The sequence below is a fragment of the Anomaloglossus baeobatrachus genome, chromosome 9 (genome assembly GCF_048569485.1).
Source record: "Anomaloglossus baeobatrachus isolate aAnoBae1 chromosome 9, aAnoBae1.hap1, whole genome shotgun sequence".
Lineage (NCBI taxonomy): Eukaryota > Metazoa > Chordata > Amphibia > Anura > Aromobatidae > Anomaloglossus > Anomaloglossus baeobatrachus.
Genome location: NC_134361.1, coordinates 204,858,434 through 204,883,894, shown reverse-complemented (window position 1 = coordinate 204,883,894; position 25,461 = coordinate 204,858,434). Strand labels below are relative to the sequence as shown.

Sequence of the window (25,461 nt, the reverse complement as noted above, 5' to 3'; positions counted from 1 at the left end):
TGGAGGGTCATGATTTGGGGCTGCATGAGTGATGCCGGCTGTGGGGGGCTACAGTTCATTGAGGGCACCATAAATGTCGACATGTCCTGTGACATACTGAAGCAGAGTTTGTTCCCCTCCCTTCATATTCCAACATGATAACGACCCCCAAACACCTCCAATACCACCACTACGTCGCTAGAGAAACTGAGGGTAAAGGTGCTGGACCAGCCGAGCATCTCCAGACCTAAACCCTATGGAGCATCTGTGGGGCCTCCTCAAATGGAAGGTGGAGGAGCGCAAGGTCTGTAACATCCACCAGCTCCGTAATGTCGTCATGGAGGATGGAAGAGGATCCAGCGGCTCCTGTGAAGCTCTAGTGACCTTCATGCCCAAGAGAGTTAAGGCCGTGCTTTAAAATAATAGTGAGCACAATTTGGTGATTTTTCACTTAGGGGTGTACTCACTTTTCTTGTCAGTGGTTTAGACAGTAATGGCTGTGTGTTGAGTTATTTAGAGGACACCAAATTTACACTGTTATACAAGCTGCGCACTGACACTGTACATTGTATCACAGGGTCAGATCTTCAGTGTTGAGGGATGTATGAAAATGTGAGGGGTGTACTCACTTTTGTCCTTTATTATTTTTCACAATGATGTGTGATATTATTTAGAAATGTATGAGGCCGCCGATTTTGGGGCAGGAAACCCGTGGCCGCACCGTGATGAATGAGCCCTTAAGGGAGCTTTACACGCAGCGACATCGCTAGCGATATCACTCGTGAAAGCACCCGCCCCCGTTGGTTGTGAGTCACGGGCAAATCGCTGCCCGTGGCGCACAATATCTTTAGTCCCCGTCACACGGACTTACCTGCCTAGTGACGTCGCTGTGACCGGCGAACCGCCTCCTTTGCGTCACAGCGACGTCACACGGCAGCCGTCCAATAGAAGCGGAGGGGCGGAGAGCAGCCGAAAGAAAGTGACGCCCACCTCGTTGCCGGAGGACGCAGGTAAGGTGTTGTTCGTCGTTCCTGCGGTGTCACACGTAGCGATGTGTGCTCCCTCAGGAGCGACGAACAACCTGCGTCCAGCACCATCAACGATATTTGGGATCAACGATCAACGATAAGGTGAGTATTTGTGATCGTTAGCGGTCGTTCGGGGGTGTCACACGCAACAACGTCGCTAACGAGAACGGATGTGCGTCACGAATTCCGTGACCCCCAACGACATCTCGTTAGCGATGTCGTTGCGTGTAACGGGGCCTTTAGCCTACACTATTTGATCAGTTGCATTTTTTGGTGTTATTTCCTATTGGCTCATAGCTTTCACTCCTTGGCTTCTTAAGTCTACAATGTTTTCTCCTTTCCTGGCATATATGAGGGAGGGTGACCTGAAGGGCAAAGCTACTAGTGAATACAGACTCTTGGATTAAGCCTTAAGGTATGAGCAACTCACAAATGAATATGAGCTAAATTCACCAAAAACAACAATCCGCGACCTCGAGAGGTTAAGTATCTTTTCCTGCGTCCACATTCCATTGGAATTATGTTCTAGTTACTTAGTATCACTTTCTGCTGAAATAATATGCGACAAATGCCTCATTTCATGTTGGACACCTCCCAGAAGACAATGTGGTATCCGGTCTCCTGGTCTTCCTCTCTCTAGCCCGTTCCTTCGTATCAATGTCAAAGGTGACTTTACAGCTTTCTGCAAGGAGATCGAAGGCTTCCAAGAGGAAATAGCCTCTACGTTCCGATTAACCCCCCCCCCCCATCACTGAGGCTCCTATGATAGTGTCACATTGACCGAGGCCACGCGCGCGAACCGGCAGTCATGTTGAGCCACCACCGAGGTGACGCATTTTTTTTCAAACAAGCCTTTCCTGTTCTCGAAAGGAATGTCTCCAGCCGGAGAAGAGTGGAAAACTTGGGGGGGGGGGGTAAAAAAAGAAAAATATGAAAAACAGGAGTCAAGTCAAGGGACCTCATATGTTTCCTTGAAGTCGTTTACTGCTCAGGAAAACAGGAAGAGAGTGAGGATATCAACAATCTACGGACAGACAGAAGGGGATCGGGGTTGAAGATCGCACCTTCCTACGGGAAGAAGGGCAAATTCTTTCAAGTCTCTGGACAGAATTATATGACGTGTGAGGCCGACGGAGCGACATTGACCTGAATGTTCAGACGCTCCGTGCCAAATTTGTTCTGTTTGTGTAAGTGTGATCTCTATTTTTTTGGGGGGGGTGGTGTCAGAAAATAAGGCAAAAGAATGTCGTGGACAGAGACGAATAAGGCATTTTTTGTTTTTGGTTTTTTTTTTTTGTTCGGCTTCGCTGTTTATTTAAGGGCGTCAAGGGCTACGCTGACTTGTTTGAAGACATCGTCCACGGATCCTTCTGCGTTCATCTGTTGAGAGATACAATACATGAAGGTCTATGCGTATATCTTTGAAGCATAATTACATTCACCTTAAAAAGGATAAACCTAATCGATAAGTACAGCCGCCATTTTTTTTTAAAAAAAATATCTGTTAGGGATCATACAGGCGTCCATTTTTCAGCAATACGTATTTTTCGCAGATAGCACCAGTACCTAGTGTGAGAGAATAGGGTCACACCTATTATATAAAGCTGAGTGTATGTATGTATGTATGTGTGTGTATGTCCGCTAAAGCAATTCACACCGTCGCATGTACAATCACGTAATTTTGCACAGACGCCCCATGTGACTCAGGGAACGTCATAGACTATGTTTTGAGGGGAAATTTTGACCCCACGCTTCAGTTATTCGCCAAAAACCCTGCCTCCATTAAAGTCAATGGAGCTGGCAGCCACAATGCAGCCAGAACTTCAGAAGAATGTTGGCGTGTTACAATGCAGCCAGGGAAAGAGACAAACAGGGGGACAGAGACAGACAGACACAGACAGAGACTGACAAAAAGACAGACAAAGACACAGACAGACAGGGAAAAAGACAGACAGAGAAAGAGACAGAAAGGGAAAGAGACAGACAAGGAAAGAGACAGACAAGTAAAGAGACAGACCGTGACAGGGAAAGAGACAGACAGACACAGACCGACAGACAGGGAAAGATACAGACAGACAGAGACCGGCAGAGACAGACAGACAAAGAGACAGACAAAGAGACAGACACAGACAAAGAGACAGGGAAAGAGACAGACAGGGAAAGAGATAGAAAGACAGACAGGGAAAGAGACAGACAGGGAAAGATATAGAGAGACAGACAGGGAAAGAGACAGACAGGGAAAGAGATAGGGAGACAGACAGGGAAACAGACAGACAGGGAAAGAGAGAGACAGATAGGGAAAGAGATAGAGACACACAGAGACAGGCAGGGAAAGAGATAGACAGAGACGGAGTGGGAAAGAGACAGACAGGGAAAGAGATAGAGAGACAGACAAGGAAATAGACAGACAGGGAAAGAGAGAGACAGATAGGGAAAGACATAGAGACACACAGAGACAGACAGGGAAAGAGATAGAGAGACAGACAGGGAAAGAGACAGACAGAGAAAGAGAGAGACAGACAGAAACTGGAAGAGAGACAGTGAGAGAGTTATTATCCTGGGCAATGCCGGGTACTACAGCTAGTGATGTAATAAAGCAGAAACTTTCAGTACGCCACAAAGCGTGTGTGCTGTATTGATTTCCCCAAGCGCTTGTAAAACAAATCTTATTAATTTGGAGTTCTGACGGCATAGAAGGAGTGTATTTCGCTCACACTAGTATACTCTATGGGGCTTTTTATTGTGGACCCAGTGGTCCAGGCAAGTTTGTCAGGACATGTCGGGTCAATAATCAGTGATGCAAGTCTATAGGTCTGTGAAAGGCAAAATTCGAATGCCACGGACTGCTACATAGGAGGAGGCGTATCCGAGAAAATCTGTGGAAACGTGCAGGACATTGATGAATATCTGAAGAAATTCTGAACAAAAAGCACTAAGGAAACTAGGACCGTATTTCTCGTTTGTGAAAAAATGGACGTGTGAATGAGCCCTTAATTTGTAGATTAAAGGGAACCTGTCACCAGATTTGTCAACTATAAGCTGCAGCCACCATCAGTGAGCCTTTATATACAGCATTCTAACTTTTATAATATGGGGGCAGTCTGGTCCGATGTGTATCGCTACTCTCTGGTCCGGCACCTCCTCTCTCCAGTGATCTCCGTCCTCCTTCTTCTAAGGCCCGTGTGGAAGATGCGTCCTACGTCATCAACACTGGTCCTGCGCAGGCGCACTGTGATCTGTCCTGCTCAGGATGGACGGGAGGTCTTTAACCTTTCCTTTCTGTCCTCCTTCTACCCAGCCCACTGTGAATGACATGTTTGATGACATCCGCACAGGGCAGCATTGCGGTTTTGCGCAGGCGCACATTGATCTGCCACACTCAGGGCAGATCAAAGTATCGTAGGTGCTCATGCGCGGGCGGTCTTTAACATTTCTTCACGCCTGAGCATTACAGTACTTTGATTTGCCCTCAGCAGGGTATAGAGAAGTGCGCCTGCGCAAGACTGCAATGGCTTCTGTGGATGATATAGTACAAGTCATCCACAGTGGGCTAAGTAGAAGGACGACAGCGACCACCGCAGAAAGGAGACGCCAGACCGGAGACCAGTGTCTCCCATTGGACCAGACCACCCCCTAATTGAGTATTATAAATTATTTATGTTATACAGAGTGGCCTGGGCTCCTATATACAGTATTCTGGAATGCTGTATATACAGGGCTTAATGGGGCTGGCCGCAGCTTATAGGGGCCAAATCTGGCAACATGTTCCCTTTAATGATATATGGATAAAACTCTGGATGGACTTATTTTGCAGATTTCCCTATGAAGTATCAATCACATCAATTACTCAACATGTGAGGACCTACTCTTAAAGGGTTATTTCCAACTTTTAACGTCATTATCCACAGAATAACTGATAACTTGCCCCAAAATGTCCAGTCTGAATGAAGCTGACGGAGATGAAGCAAGAGCCAAGTGAGCATTTATAAAGGATCCCATATACATTAGGTTTTTTCATGCCTTGCAGGAGGTAACTATCTTGAGGGTTACTCAACATATACTTCAGACAGAAGGCTGCAATGTAGACCTCTGTACAGGTATACTGTGGGATAAGATGCCAATAAGCTCACGTAATGCTCGTTCCTTCGTCCCTGAGCACATGGAGGAGTAACAGATGTCGGCTGTACAAACACTCAGCCAACAGCTGTCTAAGATTTAGAGAAAACGTAATCCCACCCATATATTCTGACCATCGATGGTGACTTCCTAGGCCGTCGTACCTTTCTTACAATGCCTCTGCCTTCATACATGGCAATGACGGGTTCTGTGGCTTTGTAGTAAGTCTCCAGTCTTTTCTTAATGGTTTCTTCGTTATCATCGGCCCTTCCACTGGTCTCACCGCGTTTCAGTAACCGTTTCACCATAGTGTCACACCCGGCATCAATGTAGAGAAGCAGTGAAGGAGAAGCAATCTACAATGAAAACAGAGAATGAGATACAAAAGGAAGAAAAAACAAAATGTATCTGGTGGATCCAGCTATTACATGGGAAGTCGCCCATGTGCTCAGCCAGACGGCCTCCACCAGAACCTACAGGTGGAGTGGGCTGGTGCGGAAATGCGGAAAGGTAGAATATAGCTATATGCACATGGCGGGCGTTGTAAGAACAGGGACTTTCTTCTAGTCAGGATTCTCTGCAAAGAGTTGTCAGTCGGAGTTTTGCTCAAATCTCGCCAAGTGTCATGGCAGTATCAGACGCTGTTCACACTACAGATTCTGACACTCCATGCTATGGTTTCTCTGGTGTTTCTGAGTTACACAGGCAGGCTCAGGCGTCGACCAGCTGTGTGCTCATTAATGGTTAGGTTAGCAAGAGTCAACCTCTTCTAGCCTGCTGGTTACTTCTGGGATCACATGTTGGGAACCTATCACATTTACTCCCCGCCTTTTTAAGATGGTGGAACTGTCTTCCCACGCCGATTATAGCATATTACTGTGTTGGTGTGTGTGCTGTTCTATCCCAGTCCTGCTGGAGATGGTATTGCGTGGTGCTTTGAGTTATTGTCTTGTTGTTTCCTCCATGTGTGATGCCCCTGGACTAGTTAGGGCGTCACAGGGTACTGCACTTCCTGCCCTTTAGTGCAGGGCTCAACCTCTCTTGGTTCTGGGTTCCCAACCTATGGTACTGCCTCCATCCACATCCAAATCCCAACCACACCTCACACCACACCCTGTCAAGCACACCAGTGGGCTGCTGAGATGGAATAGGGCCGCCCACCTAGGGGTCAGGCAGACTGGTGGGAGGGAAGTAGAACAGAACAGTGGTAGCTCTCGAGTAGTGAGGAGCTGGGGGAGCGTGTGGCTCCCAGGGTGTTAGAGGTTCGGTCGCAGACGGTGGTCTGGGCCCGGAGGAGTCGGAGACCCGGTCGCAGGGTATTGAGGCTGGGTGCCTAGACCTGGTCTTGGAGGACGGTCAGCAGCTCGAGTCTAATAACCAGTCCGGTACCAAAAGCACGGCGGGGTACAGGACCCTAGGTCGGGGAGTAGCTTCAGGCAACCCGGCAATTAACCCGCGGAGGATAGTGACTTTATGAACTGTCCCCAAGAAGCTCAGAGATCGGGGGCATTAGCACAACGAAGGGGATAGGGCTTTCCAACCCACGCAGCCCACAGAAATCCCAAGCTTGAGCCCTTGAGAGCCCAGTTTCACTATCAACAAGTAGGGAGTGGGGCCCGGACAGCTTTACGCCAACGGGCCACCAGAACACTTCTAATTTGTGCACGGAAGCAGGCTCCGGACCACCCGGTAGTACTATAGGGGACGGATACCAGGATGAGCTCCCCCAAGAGGGCAGCGGCACCCAGAGACTTGGCTTACCTTGTTGTCAGAGTCTGCTTTGCGGTCGCATCATCACCAATACTGCCTGAGTGAGTACATGGTCCTCCCCTGCTCCCAACCAGCACTGCGCTCCCCTACAACCAGCATCCAGCGTCCCGGGGGCCTCCCCTACCCGTGGAGGGCACGTCATCTGGCTGCCCCCACTCCATCTCCCCCGGGTACTCCCCTTACCGCGAACCACGGGTGGCTGCACAAACTCTTATCCCCTGTAAATAGTCCCCTTTACATTTCAGTTGCTGTAAGCCCCCGGGTCCAGAGACCCTCGAGCCACAGCAACTCCCGGATCCGAGCAGTTCGACCACTGCAGGGGCGGCACACATGCTCTTATTTGCCACTGCCACTTCATTATCCCAACTTCCCCCAAAAAGTAAATCAGAATTTAGTGCACAACTCTTGGATTCGACATTTCACATATCAAAGATGACCACTATTCCCCAGTATTAGACAGCCAGCAATATAATATATTTTTTTAATTATTTGGTGGGTTGATGAGGGGGGTCTGGAAAGTGACAAAATGGACCTGTCGTCCAATGTCTGATCTCATCAGTGGGCGCTGCACACAATCCTGTGGGAACGGAGACATAATCTGTAATGTCACCAGATAACTTCCTATTTTTTTTTTATCAGCGTTCACTGTTTTTATTGGGAGGCTGTAATGAAGATATTAGGCAATAGGAACTATCTTGAAGGATTTCCTCTTCTCCCAGATCAGGCAACTTTTACTTGTGTAAGACAGTAGTGTGGATGTCGCTCTGAGCTGGAATCACATGGCCGTCCGATATACTGGTCTTGGGTGACAACTGGGCCCATGGATTGAACACTATGTGTGGGAGAGAACTGGCAACCAGTATGTGTGAGTGTAGGATAACTGGCAACTAGTATATGAGGGTGTAGGATAACTGGCAACCAGTATGTGTGGGATAACTGGCAACCAGTATGTGTTGGTGTAGGATAACTGGCAACTAGTATATGTGGGTGTAGGATAACTGGCAACTAGTATATGTGGGTGTAGGATAACTGGCAACTAGTATATGAGGGTGTAGGATAACTGGCAACCAGTATGTGTGGGATAACTGGCAACCAGTATGTGTTGGTGTAGGATAACTGGCAACTAGTATATGTGGGTGGGGGACAACTGGCAACTAGTATATGAGGGTGTAGGATAACTTGCAAACAGTATGTGTGGGATAACTGGCAACCAGTATGTGTTGGTGTAGGATAACTGGCAACCAGTATGTGTTGGTGTAGGATAACTGGCAACTAGTATATGTGGGTGTAGGATAACTGGCAACTAGTATATGTGGGTGTAGGATAACTGGCAACCAGTATGTGTGGGATAACTGGCAACCAGTATGTGTTGGTGTAGGATAACTGGCAACCAGTATGTGTTGGTGTAGGATAACTGGCAACTAGTATATGTGGGTGTAGGATAACTGGCAACTAGTATATGTGGGTGTAGGATAACTGGCAACCAGTATGTGTGGGTGTAGGATAACTGGTAACCACTATGTGTGAGTGGGGGAGAACTGGTAAGCGGTATGTGTGGGTGGGGGACAACTGGCAAGCGGTATGTGTGGGTGTAGGATAACTGGCAACCAGTATGTCTGGGTGGGGGAAAACTGGTAACCAGTATGTGTGGGTGGGGGAGAACTGGTAACCAGTATGTGTGTGTGTGGGGGAGAACTGGCAAGCGGTATGTGTGGGTGGTGGATAACTGGCAACCAGTATGTGTGGGTGCGGGAGAACTGGCAACCGGTATGTGTGGGTGGGGGAGAACTGGCAACCAGTATGTGTGGGTGGGGGAGAACTGGCAACCGGTATGTGTGGGTGGGGGAGAACTGGCAACCAGTATGTGTGGGTGGTGGATAACTGGCAACCAGTATGTGTGGGTGCGGGAGAACTGGCAACCGGTATGTGTGGGTGGGGGAGAACTGGCAACCAGTATGTGTGGGTGGGGGAGAACTGGCAACCGGTATGTGTGGGTGGGGGACAACTGGCAAGCGGTATGTGTGGGTGGGGGAGAATTGGCAACCAGTATGTGTGGGTGGGGGAGAACTGGCAACCGGTATGTGTGGGTGGGGGAGAACTGGCAACCAGTATGTGTGGGTGGGGGAGAACTGGCAACCGGTATGTGTGGGTGGGGGAGAACTGGCAAGCGGTATGTGTGGGTGGGGGAGAACTGGCAACCAGTATGTGTGGGTGGGGGAGAACTGGCAACCGGTATGTGTGGGTGGGGGACAACTGGCAAGCGGTATGTGTGGGTGGGGGAGAATTGGCAACCAGTATGTGTGGGTGGGGGACAACTGGCAACCGGTATGTGTGGGTGGGGGACAACTGGCAAGCGGTATGTGTGGGTGGGGGACAACTGGCAAGCGGTATGTGTGGGTGAGGGACAACTGGCAAGCGGTATGTGTGGGTGAGGGACAACTGGCAAGCGGTATGTGTGGGTGAGGGACAACTGGCAAGCGGTATGTGTGGGTGGGGGACAACTGGCAACCTAAGGCAGCTAAAAAGACTGCTTTGCCCAGGTTTTAGTTGCACCTGTACCTATAATACTGACAAAACGCTAGGCAAGAGAAACCTCCCTCCTCAAAACGAGTGGATGGCCAGCAACAGTACCTATAGTACTGGCAGAATGCTAGTTAGGAGGAAACTCCCCCCTCAAAACTAGTGGATGGCCAGCAATATTCCCTACAGAATGGTAGTTAAGTGGAACCTCCCCCTTCAAAACGAGTGGACGGCCAGCAACAGTACCTATAGTACTGGAAGAATACTAAGTAAGAGGAACCTCCCCCTCAAAACGAGTGGATGGCCAGCAACAGTACCTATAGTACTGGCAGAATACTAGTTAAAAAAGGAACCTCCTTCCTTAAAATGAGTGGATAGCAAGTAACAGAGCATATTAAACTGATATAGGCGCAAAAATCAGTATTGCCTTGTCGTCGGGTGGTGGGGGGGGGGTGACGGCAGCACCACTGTGCTTTTTATTATGGCAATGACCTGAGCTGGCTATGCTCGTTTCATGACTGGATGCATCTGAACATGTAGGAATTGGCTCGTTACGAGGGCGTGTGGTGTAAGACGGAACGTCCTTTACCTTCTTCTCAAACTCCTCTCCCTGCTTCACCTCTCGGGGGTATCCGTCTATGAGGTATCCTTTGGTGCTGTCGGCCTTGGCGACCATAGCGTCTCTCAACATGTCCAGAACGGTGTCCTGGGGAAGGAAGAGACACTTGAGAACACGAAGATTTATTTGCTATTATTGCACGATTTTCTTAGAATAATGCGTAAATGACACGTACCACAATAATAACAACAAATGCCATGTAAACAGGACATTACCCCTCCCCCACCCCCCATGGAAAGTTTTACACCACGCTGGCCCGCGGCAGGTCACACACATCACATTGCTTAGAAGACTTCAATTTCCTCCATTTCCTTACAGCAATTAAACTTTTTACCCTTCATTAAAGTAGTAGATTTATGAGTGCGTTCATGGTCACAACAGTACGGGGGGGGGGGGCGACCAAACATCGGCCATGTTATCGATGTACATGTCACAGTATAGTGTGTATATGTGACCACCACTCTAGTCACTTCTTCTAGTCTGCGGGAGAAGTAATGTGCATGTGATCACCTTGCCCATAGAGGTGAATGTAGTGGTGAAGCATGCGGACTACCAATCCCCACAATTCTCTAGATCAGTGGAGGTTGCAGTGGTTGGACTTTCACCAATCATGGATCAGCTACGATCATTACTTTCAATCTCCAACACTGGCATGGAAAACGTGCGATTCAGGTGGGCTTCATAGGAGAACATCAGCGGGGACATGACCTTCCCATCGTTAGATTGCTTATTACTGGAAAACCACAGTATGTAGGGACACTGGTGTGTGAAATTTATAATATATATTTATATACTGTATATATATATATATATATATTTACACTGTATATATTATTTAACGGCCTTAAGTTCGATCTCGAGCCATGGCGTCTTAATGGATGAATCCTCTGTTTGAAGATGGATTTTCTGCAGCCTAGATAGGTCCACTTTGGTCTTCTCCACCTAGCTAGGTTCATTAGAGTCTTCTCCGCCTAGATAGGTCCACCAGGGTCTTCTCTGCCTAGATTGGTTCATCAGAGTCTTCTCTGCCTAGATAGGTCCACCAGGGTCTTCTCTGCCTAGATTGGTTCATCAGAGTCTTCTCTGCCTAGATAGGTCCACCAGGGTCATCTCTGCCTAGGTAATTCCACCAGGGCCTTCTCCGCCAAGATAGATTCACCAGGGTTCTCTCCGCCTAGTTAGGTCCACCAGGGTCTTCTCCGCCTAGATAGGTCCCAGTGTCCTCTCTGCTGTTATCTTGATTGTATCAAGCCATAGGGTTGCTGGTCTTCCTCTTCACCTTCTTCCTTCTTGTCTTTCCACCATGATGGCCTTTCTCCAGTGATTGCTCTCTTCGAATAATGAGTAGACAAGTCGTAGCCATTTTTACCATAACTGAATTTTTTTTCACCTCTTTTTGAATACATGTTATGGTAAAAAGAAAGGTGTTATTCACAGTTACAACACGTCCCGCAAGAAAACAAGCCCTCGTAAGCCTATATCAGGAACTAAAAACAAATTACAGGTCTCGGGAAAAAAAAAAAAATATATATATATATCACTCATTGATTCATGATAGGGTTAATTTCTTATCGACTCACTGAGTTTGATGCGTGTTCGCATGCTGAGCCCGCATTTGTCCCTGCGCGTTGGCTGATCTGATCAGAGATCCACCTGCGCCTGTTAACTAGTTAAATCACACTGTCAATCTCTGACAGACAGATTTAACACTCGCTGGTGGGGAGTGCACTATCAGCGGCCCTGTGACCTGACCATGGGGCGCCGATGAGTTGTCATAACAGCCGGGGATCAGCTGATCATCCCCAGTGTCTTTCATTATGAACTTCCTGTGAACGCCGGCTGCAACATTCATAGGAGATCATCATTTCTGCTGTACAGAGCGGGGCTGATGCAGATGTCCTGCTCTTTACAGCAGAAGCGATCAGACGATCGCAGCCTCAAGTATTATTATTATTATTATTAATAATAATAATAATAATAATAATAATAATACTTAATATATATGTACATAAAAGAATATAGAAAATAAATAATAAATATAATAAAAAAGGGCTGGATGATTTCCTCAGTATACAAAACATTGTCGGTTATAAGTGACTTAGTGACCAAATGTAGAACTGGTGCAGGAAGGTTGAACTAGATGGACCTAGGTCTTTTTTTCAACCTAAGTAACTATGTAACATATATAATAGTAAATAATAATATAGTATAATAAATAATACAATAAATAAATAAAAAATAAATAATATGATACTAATATTCTAATAATATATTCATAATATTTTATAATAATATATTCATTTATTATTATTATTATTTTATATATGTACATAAAACAATATAGAAAATAAATAAATAATAAATATAATAAAAAAGGGTTGGATGATTTCCTCAGTACACAAAACATTGTTGGTTATAAGTGACTAAAGGCTACTTTACACACTGCGATATCGGTCCCGATATCGCTAGTGTGGGTACCCGCCCCCATCTGTTGTGCGACACGGGCATATCGCTGCCCGTGCCGCACAACATCGCGCAGACCCGTCACACATACTTACCTGTCCGGCGACGTCGCTGTGACCGGCAAACCGCCTCCTTTCTAAGGGGGCGGTCCGTGCGGCGTCACAGCGACGTCACTGAAGCGTCACTGAACCGCCGCCCAATAGCAGCGGAGGGGCGGAGCTGAGCGGAACGTAACATCCCGCCCACCTCCTTCCTTCTGCATAGCGGCCGGGAGGCAGGTAAGGGGAGCTTCCTCGTTCCTGCGGTGTCACACGCAGCGATTTGTGCTGCCGCAGGAACAAGGAACAACTTCGTTACTGCTGCAGTAACGATTTTTAAGAATGGACCCCCATGTCGCCGATTAGCGATTTTGCACGTTTTTGCAACGATGCAAAATCGCTTATCGGTGTCACACGCAACGGCATCGCTAATGCGGCCGGATGTGCGTCACCAATTCCGTGACCCCAACGACTCCGCATTAGCGATGTCGCAACGTGTAAAGCCCCCTTTACTGACCAAATGTAGAACTGGTGGAGGAAGGTTGGACTAGATGGACCTAGGTCTTTTTTTCAACCTAAGTAACTATGTAACTATGTAACATATATAATAGTAAATAATAATATAGTATAATAAATAATATAATAATTAAATAAAAAATAAATAATAATATGATACTAATATTATAATAATATATTCATAATATATTATAATAATATATTCATTTTTTATTATTATTATTATTATTATTATTACTTAATATATATATGTACATAAAACAATATAGAAAATAAATAAATAATAAATATAATAAAAAAGGGTTGGATGATTTCCTCAGTACACAAAACATTGTTGGTTATAAGTGACTTAGTGACCAAATGTAGAACTGGTGGAGGAAGGTTGGACTAGATGGACCTAGGTCTTTTTTTCAACCTAAGTAACTATGTAACTATGTAACATATATAATAGTAAATAATTATATAGTATAACAAATAATATAATAAATAAATAATAATATGATACTAATATTATAATAATATATTCATAATATATTATAATAATATATAATTTTATTATTATTATTTATTATTATTATTATTATTATTATTATTATTATTATATTTAAATAATAAATGGCAAGAAAAGTAGGTGGAATTAGGCAGGAACCACTGGCTCAAAAAATTTACCGTATTACAATTTACACCAGAAGTTAGAGTGAACTATTGTGCACCTTCTTATAATGGGCTCAAGTTTCAATTTCTGTTGCAAAGACAGTCTAAAATGTATCACACTAATAGGAAAAATAATCCACTTCTTCATACACTCGGTGCATTTCACTGTACAGGAGTCTAGTAAATGTCCCTTTGGAGTCTACAATGAATAATGTGTAAACAGCACCACCCAGTGGAAAATTGGAAGAACACACTTACAACCAGGTCAGAGGAAACTGAAGTGTAGAGGGATCGCATACAGCTTCGAGCATACACGTCAATATAGTGTTTTAGAAGTTTAGAGCTTGTAATATTCCTTGTCAAACTCCAAATTAATTTGATGTTGGACTTACCAAAGGCACTAGCTCTCCTTTCTCCATGATGGCCAACAGAGACTTCCCTCTCTCTGATCCTGAGGACACCTCTGCCCGTAGTAAGTCTCCAGTGGACAGATGGGTGTAGCCATATTTTTGCACGATCCTCTCACACTGGGTCCCCTTGCCAGAGCCGGGTCCTCCTGAAGACACCAAGAACATAAACTTATCATAACTACTCAATGTATGATAAAGTAACTGAACCCCACCATCGATCGTAAAGTCATGGTCTACACTAGTAGAGGACGTGGAGCGGAGCTCGTTCCATACATGGTGGGAGCCGGCAGCGCTGTACAGCCGACTGCTATGACTATAACTCCAATGATTAATATCACGGTCAAAGCGACCACAGCATGTAAAACGTTACGTGAAGTGTCATTGTGCCAATATATGCGATACTTACCAACCACAAAGATGATCTTACTGTTCTTTAATTTTTCTAAAGAGAGAGAAACACAATAGATTACTCACATTGCGAATACTGGTAGAGGTTTATCCTCTCATTTGTAGAGGGATATGGCGATCCGCACACTATATTCTTGGTATTTTTTTTCCTACTGAAAATCCGCATCTCCTCCAGATAAATGTCTAAGGCGTTGTGCACACGCTGCAGTTTTTGATGCTTTTTTTTATGCTTTTTTTCAAAATCTGCACTAAAATCTGTATGCCTCTCCTGAAGTCAGCGAAGTCTATAAGATTTCTGAAGTGTTGTGCCAACGTTGTGTTTTTTTCCTTACAGATTTGCTGCAGATTTTGATGCAGAAAAAAAATCTGCAACATGTCAATTGTTGGGGTGTTTTTTTTAGTCCTTCCAGCCATTGACTTCACTAAAAAACATGTAAAAATAAAAAAACGGACCAAAACCAGATGCAATTTTTGAAGATTTGATGTAGAAAGTTTCTGCACCAAATCTGCAAGGGTATGTGCGCACGCTGAGTTTTTGATGCAGAAATTTCTGCACCAAAATCTGCTCCTTGTGGCAGAAAAACACACCAAAAAACATCTGCGTTTTTCAGTGCATTTTTTTGTGTGAAATCAATGGCTAGATCTTAACGTTTACAAAGCCCAGGAAAAAAACACCCCAACAATTTGACACGCTGATTCTTTTTTTTCTGCACCCAAAAATGCACCCAAAAATGCAAGTGCACAGCACTCCAGAAATCTCATAGACTTTGCTGGGAGAAGGATAGACATGCAGATTTGGGCAACAAACTGTACCAAAAACAGCATCAAAAATGCACTGTGCACACACAGCCTAAAGGTAAAATCTGTGAACTTACTCTTAGGCCCCCTTCACACGTCCGTGAAAAACACGCTCGTGTGTTACGGGCTGTTTTTCGGGTCCGTGTCCCGTTTTTGTGTCCGTTTTTATGGTCCGTGTGGCACCTGTGTGAATTGCGTATGCTAGCCGTGTTTGTGTGCAGAACGTCCGTGTGTGCGTGTGGAATAAACGTGTATGTGAACGTGTAATGTCCGTGTGTAATGTCCGTGTGTGTGATGCACAATGTCGTTTATAAATGTCGGCTGACAGCAGACAGAGTTGCGCGATGAGAATGAACTCGGGTGAACTTCACCCGACTTCATCCTCATACCGCGGCTCTGTCTGTGTCGAGTACTGATTAGCGGTCACCTGTGAAGGATTCACCGGTGACCGCTAATCCCCCGAGTGACTGAAGTGTCCCCCCCTCTCTCATACTCACCGATCCCCGATCACCGGCGCTGCACGGCATTCACACGGCTGCGGCGGCTTTTACTATTTTGAAAAAGCCGGCCGCCCATTAAACAATCTCGTATTCCCTGCTTTCCCCGCCCACCGGCGCCTATGATTGGTTACAGTGAGACACGCCCCCACGCTGAGTGACAGGTGTCACACTGCACCCAATCACAGCAGCCGGTGGGCGTGTCTATACTGTGCAGTAAAATAAATAAATAAATAATTAAAAAAAAACGGCGTGCGGTTCCCCCCAATTTAAAAGCCAGCCAGATAAAGCCATACGGCTGAAGGCTGGTATTCTCAGGATGGGGAGCTCCACGTTATGGGGAGCCCCCCACCCTAACAATATCAGTCAGCAGCCGCCCAGAATTGCCGCATACATTATATGCGACAGTTCTGGGGCTGTACCCGGCTCTTCCCGATTTGCCCTGGTGCCGTTGGCAAATCGGGGTAATAAGGAGTTATTGGCAGCCCATAGCTGCCAATAAGTCCTAGATTAATCATGTCAGGCGTCTATGAGACACCTTCCATGATTAATCTGTAAGTGACAGTAAAAAAACACACACACCAGAAAAAATCCTTTATTTGAAATAAAAAACACACACAAATTCCCTCATTACCAATTTATTAACCCCGACAAACCCTCCATGTCCGGCGTACTCCACAGTCCTCCAGCGTCGCGTCCAGCTCTGCTGCATGGAGGTGACAGGAGCAGCAGAAGACACCGCCGCTCCGGTCACCTCCACACAGCAAATGAGATGAGTAGCGCGATCAGCTGCTGTCAGTCAGGTAACTCGCGGCCACCGCTGGATCCAGCGGTGGCCGCGGGTAACCTCAGTGACAGCAGCTGATCGCGCTACTCATCTCATTTGCTGTGTGGAGGTGACCGGAGCGGCGGTGTCTTCTGCTGCTCCTGTCACCTCCATGCAGCAGAGCTGGACGCGACGCTGGAGGACTGTGGAGTACGCCGGACATGGAGGGCTTTTTGGGGCTGATTAAAGTGGTTAACCAGGGTATATGTTTGTGTTTTTATTTCTAATAAATGATTTTTCGGGTGTGTGTGTTTTTTTACTGTAACTTACAGATTAATCATGGAAGGTGTCTCATAGACGCCTGACATGATTAATCTAGGACTTATTGGCAGCTATGGGCTGCCAATAACTCCTTATTACCCCGATTTGCCAACTTCACCAGGGCAAATCGGGAAGAGCCGGGTACAGCCCCAGAACTGTCGCATATAATGTATGCGGCAATTCTGGGCGGCTGTTGGCTGATATTGTTAGGCTGGGGGGCTCCCCATAACGTGGAGCTCCCCATCCTGAGAATACCAGCCTTCAGCCGTATGGCTTTATCTGGCTGGCTTTTAAATTGGGGGGAACCGCACGCCGTTTTTTTTTTAATTATTTATTTATTTATTTTACTGCACAGTATAGACACGCCCACCGGCTGCTGTGATTGGGTGCAGTGTGACACCTGTCACTCAGCGTGGGGGCGTGTCTCACTGTAACCAATCATAGGCGCCGGTGGGCGGGGAAAGCAGGGAATACGAGATTGTTTAATGGGCGGCCGGCTTTTTCAAAATAGTAAAAGCCGCCGCAGCAGTGTGAATGCCGTGCAGCGCTGCGCCGGAGATCGGGGAACGGTAAGTATGAGAGAGGGGGGGAAACTGACCGACAGACTGTGAGAGAGGGACAGACAGACAGAGAGACCGACAGAGAGACAGAGAGACTGACCGACGGACTCAGGGAGATTGACCGACATACACAGAAATAGAAAGAATAGCCGACATGACTAGAAATAAAAACACCAAACGGACACGGACTATAGGTATATGCATACGTGTTTACTAACGTGTGTGCACATACCCATAGACTTTCATTGTGTCCACGTGTGCGTGCTCCGTGCAGATAACGGACATGCATCCGTGCCAAACGCAAACACATACGGATCACGGACACGCACACACGGACATAATGAAATAACGGACGTGTGACCACAATCATAGATTAACATTGGTGCACGTTTGGCCGTGTCTCCGGTATATACGGAAACGGACCAAACACGCACGTGTATCACGGACGTGTGAAGGGGGCCTTAGGGGTACTTTGCACGTTGCGACATCGCTACTGCGGTATCGTCGGGGTCAAATCGAAAGTGACGCACATCCGGCGCCGGTAACGACATCGCAACATGTAAAGCCTAGATGCGCCGATAAACGATCGCAAAAGCGTCGTAAATCGGTGATCTGTGTAGTGTCGGACGTTTTCATAATGTCGCACCAATAGGAGATACGATGTTGTTCCTCGTTCCTGCTGCAGCACACATCGCTGTGTATGAAGCCGCAGGAGCGACGAACATCTCCTTACCTGCCTCCACCGGCTATGGGGAAGGACGGAGGTGGGCGGGATGTTTACGTCCCGCTCATCTCCGCCCCTCCGCTTCTATTGGCCGCCTGCCGTGTGACGTCGCTGTGACGCCGCACGACCCGCCCTCTTAGTAAGGAGTTGGTTCGCCGGCCAGAGCGACGTCGCAGGGCAGGTAAGTGCATGTGAAGCTGCCGTAGCGATAATGTTCGCTACGGCAGCTATCACAAGATATCGAATGTGCGACGAGGGCGGGGACTATCGCGCTCGGCATCGCTACAATCGGCTAGCGATGTCGCAGCGTGCAAAGTACCCCTAACTGGTTCAATAAAAAAATGGGAAATGTAGTGTTGACGGCCTTTGGGTTTGTTCACCTATCCCAACTAAGAAGATTAAAAAAAAGCAAAGAGGGTCCCACAACACTGGGAAAGAGGCAAGCTCGCGTATCTCCATCTGCTGACATTTTTTCTCCATATTGTGCCTAGAAGAATCACTGGTTCATATGATTTCCCACAGACGGCCTGACATGTTATAACTTCCTACTCTTTCAAATGCAAACTCATGGATATGGCTGAAAAATTCTGTAAAGCTTTGTTCTCGTAGAGTTTCTTTTTTTTTTTAGGTGTTCAAAAACATCATTTCTTTTGTGAGTCATTTTTGGGAGAGTTTTTCTTTTCCTGAAGAGGTTTTAGAAGAGTTTTTATTTTCCTGAAGAAGTTTTGGGAGAGTTTTTTTATTTTCCTGAAGAGGTGCATGTCACTAGAATGTGCGCACTAGAAAATGGATTTTTCTTAAGAAAAATCCGCACCCTCTGAAAGATTACCGCACCTGCGGCAAAAAAACGCAACAAACCGCACCCAAAATCCGCATGTGGTTTTACCACGGTTTGCTGCGAATTTGCTGCAGATTTGCTGTGGTTTTGCTGCGGTATGTCCCTGCGTTATTTTGATAGCACAGGGAGATGCTCACCTGTCCCCGCTCCTTCTGTCCGTGGTGCTGAAGTCTCCCGCGATGCTGTGTCCCGTGCGGCTGTCTCCGGCGCTCTGCTACTTACGGGTGGGCTGTGCAGTGCATAACTGCATATGCATGAGCCGGCCTGGAAGCAGGAGACCAGCGTCCGGAGGCAGCCTCTCTGGAGAAGGTGAGTATAAGACCAGTGGTGACTTCAGTCAGCTGATGTGCTGGAGTCCTCCACCTGTCACATGAGTGAAGTCACCGCTGATCCCGTGCGGCTCACTTCACTTGCGGCCTGACCCTCACAGTGAGCAGTCATGGTCTATGGCACTCGCTGTGAGTGTCAGGTGTAGTAGAGCTGGAAGCGTCGTGGGACCTCGTGTGGATTACGTCGGTCCTGGAGGGCTGTTATTGGTGGAGTTAATAAAGTGGTGAAAGAGGGGGCTCTTTTTGTCTTTTATTTCAAATAAAGGATTTTTGGGGTGTTTGTGTTTATTTACTGTCACTTACAGTTTAGTGATTAGGGGGTGTCTCATAGACGCCTGCCATCACTAAACTAGGACTTAGTGGCAGCTATGGGCTGCTGCCATTAACTCCTTATTACCCCGATTGCCACCGTACCAGGGCAACGGGAAGAGCCGGGAAAAGTCCCGGGACTGTTGCATCTAATGGATGCGGCAATTCCGGGCGGCTGCTGGCTGATATTTTTAGGCTGGGGGGCTCCTCATAACGTGGGATTCCCCAGCCTGAGAATACCAGCCCCCAGTTGTGAGGCTTTATCCTGGCTGGTTATCAAAATTGAGGGGAGTACACGCCATTTTTTTAAAATTATTTATTGTACTGTATGCTATAGACCCGCCCACAAGGGTCTGTGATTGGTTGCAGTCAGACAGCTGTCACTCAGCGTGGGGGCGGGTCTGACTGCAACCAATCACACCCATCGGTGAGCAGGGAAGGCGTGAATATGTTCTGATACTAATGACCGGCCGGCTCTGGAAGATGAAAGCGCTGCCGCGGGAGCCGTATGACAGCCGACTGGTGATCGGTAAGTATAAAGCCCTTGCTCCTACCCCTTTACGCCAGATTGTGTTCCCCATAAACTTTATATGGGAAGCAGCATCTAACCAGATACCGGGGATCAATCCTCGACCGATCCAGAGTCAGTGGGTGATTGATCTGCCAGCCCTCCAAAACGCAGGGACCTGCGGAAAAATTAGGAGAGTTTTTCTTCTCCTGAAGTTTTGAGATCATTTTTATTTTCCTAGAGAAGTTTTGGGAGAGGTTTTTCTTTTACTTCAGAGGTTTTAGGAGAATTTTTATTTCCTGGAATATGATTTGGAAGAGTTTTCTTTTTCCTGAAGAGGTTTTTGGAGGATTTTTATTTTCCTGAAGAGGTTTTTCAAGAGTTTTTATTTTCCTAAAAAGGTTCTGAGAGTGTTTTTCTTTTCCTGAAGATGTTTTGGCAGAATTTGTATTTTCCTGGAGAGGTTTTGGGAGAGTTTTTATTTATAACCAAAAAGAACAAACCCCATATAAAATATAACCTTTAATATTAATATAAGGTAAAAGTAATACCAAAAGCAATGTCCTCTAAGGGCTCATGCGCACGTAACTGCTGAATATTCTGCAGCGATTTGACAGCACATGTGCACGACAAATCGCTGCAGAAAAGCCGGAATAATGTATGCAGTATTTTTGTTAAAAAAAAAAAAAAAAGCCGATTTCATGCGCTTGGGATGCTGCCCCCACCATAGACGAGCGGGAGCTGCATCCAGAACGCACAAATAATTGACATGCTCATTTTATGAACGCACGGATTTGGGTCAAAAGTTTAGCACCCAAATCGCTGCGATCATAAAAGCAACGTGCGCACGTATCATGCACAATCTACATAGATTGTGCTGGGGACGCAGGACGCATGCAATTACACTGCAGTGCTATACGCAGCGTAAATGCAAGCAAATGCGCAACATGCGCATGAGCCCTTATAGTGTAGGGTAAATAAACAGAGGGACAGGTAATCCACGATAGGTAGACAGAGGGCAGGGAAAAAGCTGACCCTAATGGGCCTTAAGGCTATGTGCGCACGTTGCGTCGGAGTACCTGCAGTTTATTCTGCACGTTTTCCTTCCCTTGGTTTTTGACCAAATGGCTTTTGACCATTTTTTAGCGCTAAAAACGCATGCGTATTTACCGCGTTTTTTGTGCGTTTTCAGCGCTTTTTACCTGCGTTTTCACCTGCGTTTCTGCAGATGCGTTTTGTAGATTAAGACACTGAGAAATAAAGTTGAAATAGTCAAAATGAATGAAAAAAGAGAAAAAAAGTATAAAATTAACTTTTAATAAAAATATATGGAAAATTATCAATTTTAATGAAATAATAGCGGTTATGCACATTTTATCAGAAAAATAGGTAAAGTTTATTATTTTTTAACATTTAAATTTTCGGTTATTGTGTGTGTGTAAAGGAACATTAGAACCCATTGAACCCATTAATTTTTGGCCGGAAAAGCATGCGTTTTTGAAGCCAAAAACGCAGTGGAAAAGCAGGTAAAAAGCATGAAAAACGCAGGAATTGTGCTTTTGGTTGCATTTTGCCATTTCTCATTGACTCCAATGTTAAAAACGCTGCAGAAATGGCAAAAACAACTGACATGCTGCTTCTTTTTCAGCATGGTTTTTGACCACAAATATGCAAATTAAACGCTGCAGAAAAAAAAGCAAACTGCAGACAGGATTTCTGCTTTTCCCATAGACTTTACTAGAAAACAAAAACGCATGCGTTTTAGCGCAAAAACGCTGCTGCTAAAAACGCTGCAGAAACGCGGTAAAAAACGCAACGTGCGAACATAGCCTAAGACTGTCCCTACCTAGCAATGGAGGGTATGATGCCCTAGGGTTGTGGTGCCCCCATTCACCCCATACACCCTACACTATACTAACAGTGCACCATCAAAACAAAAGTGAAAAGATATTGAAAACCTGATAGGCAAAATTACACCATAGATAATCAATCGTGGCTCATCTGGTTAGAAGATCCATCAGTCAGGGTGCTGAGCGGAAAAAAGTTGTTTTTATTGTGAGAAATAATAATATTATGTTAATAATTGTGAGGAATAATAATAAGAAAATAATAATATGATGTATTGCGATGGAGATTTGTGCTCCGAATGTAATATGAAATAAGCCTACAACCTGCCGTAACCCTCAGTCTGATACAGCGCCGCACTATCAACTCTGCCCTCACCTACCGTATCCTCACCTATCCCCTGTAGACTGTGAGCCCTCGTGGGCAGGGTCCTCTCTCCTCCTGTAGACTGTGAGCCCTCGCGGGCAGGGTCTTCTCTCCTCCTGTAGACTGTGAGCCCTCGCGGGCAGGGTCTTCTCTCCTCCTGTAGACTGTGAGCCCTCGCGGGCAGGGTCTTATCTCCTCCTGTAGACTGTGAGCCCTCGCGGGCAGGGTCTTCTCTCCTCCTGTAGACTGTGAGCCCTCGCGGGCAGGGTCTTATCTCCTCCTGTAGACTGTGAGCCCTCGCGGGCAGGGTCTTCTCTCCTCCTGTAGACTGTGAGCCCTCGTGGGCAGGGTCTTCTCTCCTCCTGTAGACTGTGAGCCCTCGCGGGCAGGGTCTTCTCTCCTCCTGTAGACTGTGAGCCCTCGTGGGCAGGGTCTTCTCTCCTCCTGTAGACTGAGCCCTCGCGGGCAGGGACCTCTCCCCTCCTGTAGACTGTGAGCCCTCGCGGGCAGGGTCCTCTCTCCTCCTGTAGACTGTGAGCCCTCGCGGGCAGGGACCTCTCCCCTCCTGTAGACTGTGAGCCCTCGCAGGCAGGGTTCTCTCCCCTCCTGTAGACTGTGAGCCCTCGTGGGCAGGGTCTTCTCTCCTCCTGTAGACTGTGAGCCCTCGTGGGCAGGGTCTTCTCTCCTCCTGTAGACTGTGAGCCCTCGCGGGCAGGGACCTCTCTCCTCCTGTACCTGTCTGTGCCTTGTATTGTTTATGATTATTGTACTTGTCCCTATTAGGCTGCTTTCACACCTCCGGTTTGAGCTCTGCGGCTAAATCCGGCTCTAAAACCTATGCAACGGATGCGGCGAAAAAAACGCATCCTTTGCATAAGTTTTTACATGCGGCCCGTCCGGTTTTTGCCGGTTGCGGCACGCTATTGAGCATGCGCAGTGCAAAAAAACGCATGCGGCGGCCGGATCCGGTTTTTGCCGCATCCGGCGTCCATAGGCATGCATTGGAAAAAGCGCCGCATCGGCTGGAAGCGGCGCAATGCGTTTTTTTTTTTTGCTGGACAAAAAAACGTGCCAGGCAACTTTCCATCCGGCCGCCGCATCGGCTAAATCTGCCGCATCTGGCAAAAAACGGACCGAACGCAAGCCCATGCAGCACAATACGGAACTAATGAAAGTCTATGCGGAAAAAACGCAACCGGCGGCAAAAAAAAAGGTTGCGTTTTTTCTGCAAAGAGCCGGATTGTGCCGCACAGCAAAAAACGGATGTGTGAAAGCAGCCTTATGTATACCCCTTTCACATGTAAAGCGCCATGGAATTGATGGCGCTATAATAATAAATAATAATAATAAAAAATATTCTATTAAAAGAAATCGCTGAGACAGAAAAACAGGAACTTTCCAAATCTGACCAACAGGGGCAGAAAATAAAAAAAGACCCCCACATAGGAAAAAAAAAGCTTTATTTCCATGTGTTTTTCAGCACTAAAAAATAATAATTTATGACCATACCTTATGTGTATGTTCACACAAAGCAGTCGCAGTACCAAAAACAACTGCACAGTCTTTGCGGTAAAAAGCAAAGCCGCAACATGCGAATGCAGCCTAAGGAGGTCGTAAACCTTGCCATAGGCATTAGGCTGTGTCCGCACTTTGTGTTTTCACCTGCGTTTCAGCTGCGTTTTGAACGGCAGCGTTTTCGTGCCAAAAGGCATGCGTTTTGATTTTCCAGCAAAGTCTATGGGAAATGGGGATTTCTTGTGCGCACTTTGCAGTTCAAAACGCAGCGTTTAATTTGCATAATTTTGGGCCAAAACTCAGCATTCAAAGAAACAGCGTGTCAATTGTTTTTGCCATTTTGGCTGCGTTTTGATAACATTGAAGTCATTGAGAGATGTCAAAACGCATCAAATCTCAAAATTCTTGCATTTTACATACTTTTTGGATGCTGAAAACATGCGTTTTGGACTTTGAAAACGCATGTTCTTTGAACTTAATATTAATGGAATATGTCTCTTTACACACACACATAGTCTGACAATTAAAAGATGGAAATTCCATATTTTTTCGTTAATTTTTACAAAATTATTAACAAAAATCTATTATTATAATAAAATTAGCTAATTTTTGTCTGATTTAAATCATGATATTTGTTATCATTATTTTCCTTTTTTTTCATAGTGTTTGTATCTTTAAACTTTATTTACCAGTGTCTTTTTAATCAAAACGCATCTAACTAAAAGCAACCAAAAAGCAGGTCAAAAGCTGTCAAAACGTGGTAAAAATACGGTAAATACGCATGCGTATTTACAGCGTTTTTGCGATCCGACCAAACTTTGGCAAAGACAATTTCTGCCAAAATATGCGTTTAGAACTGCAACTACGACGACGCAAAGTGCGGACATAGCCTTAATGTTTGTTATAATCCAACCCTAATTTTATGACCCCATGCACACTCAAGGGAAAAAACAAATAGCTTGGAGATAAGTGGTGCGCTAGTCCCCCTGTTCTCTATCATACCATGATTCCAGCTATCACTATTGTTATGGTGGAGGCCACTTTCAGACTACATCTGACAGCTCCTTTTGGGTTACCTGTTCCTGTCGCCTCTGGACAGGTTTTGGTCCTGTGACAGCACGTGCAGCAGGCTCCCATTTTGGCTTTTTGCGGTTTTCTGGCTGTGATGCCTCCTTACACCTGACCTGGCGCAGCTTTGCTTGGCTTTCTGGCTGTGATGCCTCCTTACACCTGACCTGGCGCGGCTTTGCACGGTTTTCTGCCTGTGATGCCTCCTTACACCTGACCTGGCGCGGCTTTGCTTGGTTTTCTGGCTGTGATGCCTCCTTACACCTGACCTGGCGCGGCTTTGCACGGTTTTCTGGCTGTGATGCCTCCTTACACCTGACCTGGCGCGGTTTTCAGGCTGTGATGCCTCCTTACACCTGACCTGGCGCGGTTTTCTGGCTGTGATGCCTCCTTACACCCGACCTGGCACGGTTTTCTGGCTGTGATGCCTCCTTACACCTGACCTGGCGCGGTTTTCTGGCTGTGATGCCTCCTTACACCTGACCTGGCACGGTTT

At 46.3% G+C, this 25,461-nt stretch overlaps 1 protein-coding gene across 5 annotated transcripts in view; it reads right to left on the bottom strand.

Moving 5' to 3' along the window:
* Positions 1–2,220: 2,220 nt before the first annotated feature.
* The window catches only part of AK1 (adenylate kinase 1), a 122,972-nt gene continuing 99,731 nt past the window's right edge, over positions 2,221–25,461 (bottom strand). For all 5 annotated transcript variants that reach the window (XM_075324302.1, XM_075324301.1, XM_075324297.1 and 2 more), the window contains 5 exons: positions 14,520–14,555; positions 14,096–14,259; positions 10,003–10,119; positions 5,288–5,479; positions 2,221–2,387 (listed from right to left, as the gene is read on the bottom strand). In XM_075324302.1, coding sequence (XP_075180417.1) covers positions 2,319–2,387; positions 5,288–5,479; positions 10,003–10,119; positions 14,096–14,259; positions 14,520–14,555 — 578 coding nt within the window. In that variant the 3' untranslated portion in view covers positions 2,221–2,318. The remainder of the gene's footprint in view (positions 2,388–5,287; positions 5,480–10,002; positions 10,120–14,095; positions 14,260–14,519; positions 14,556–25,461) is intronic.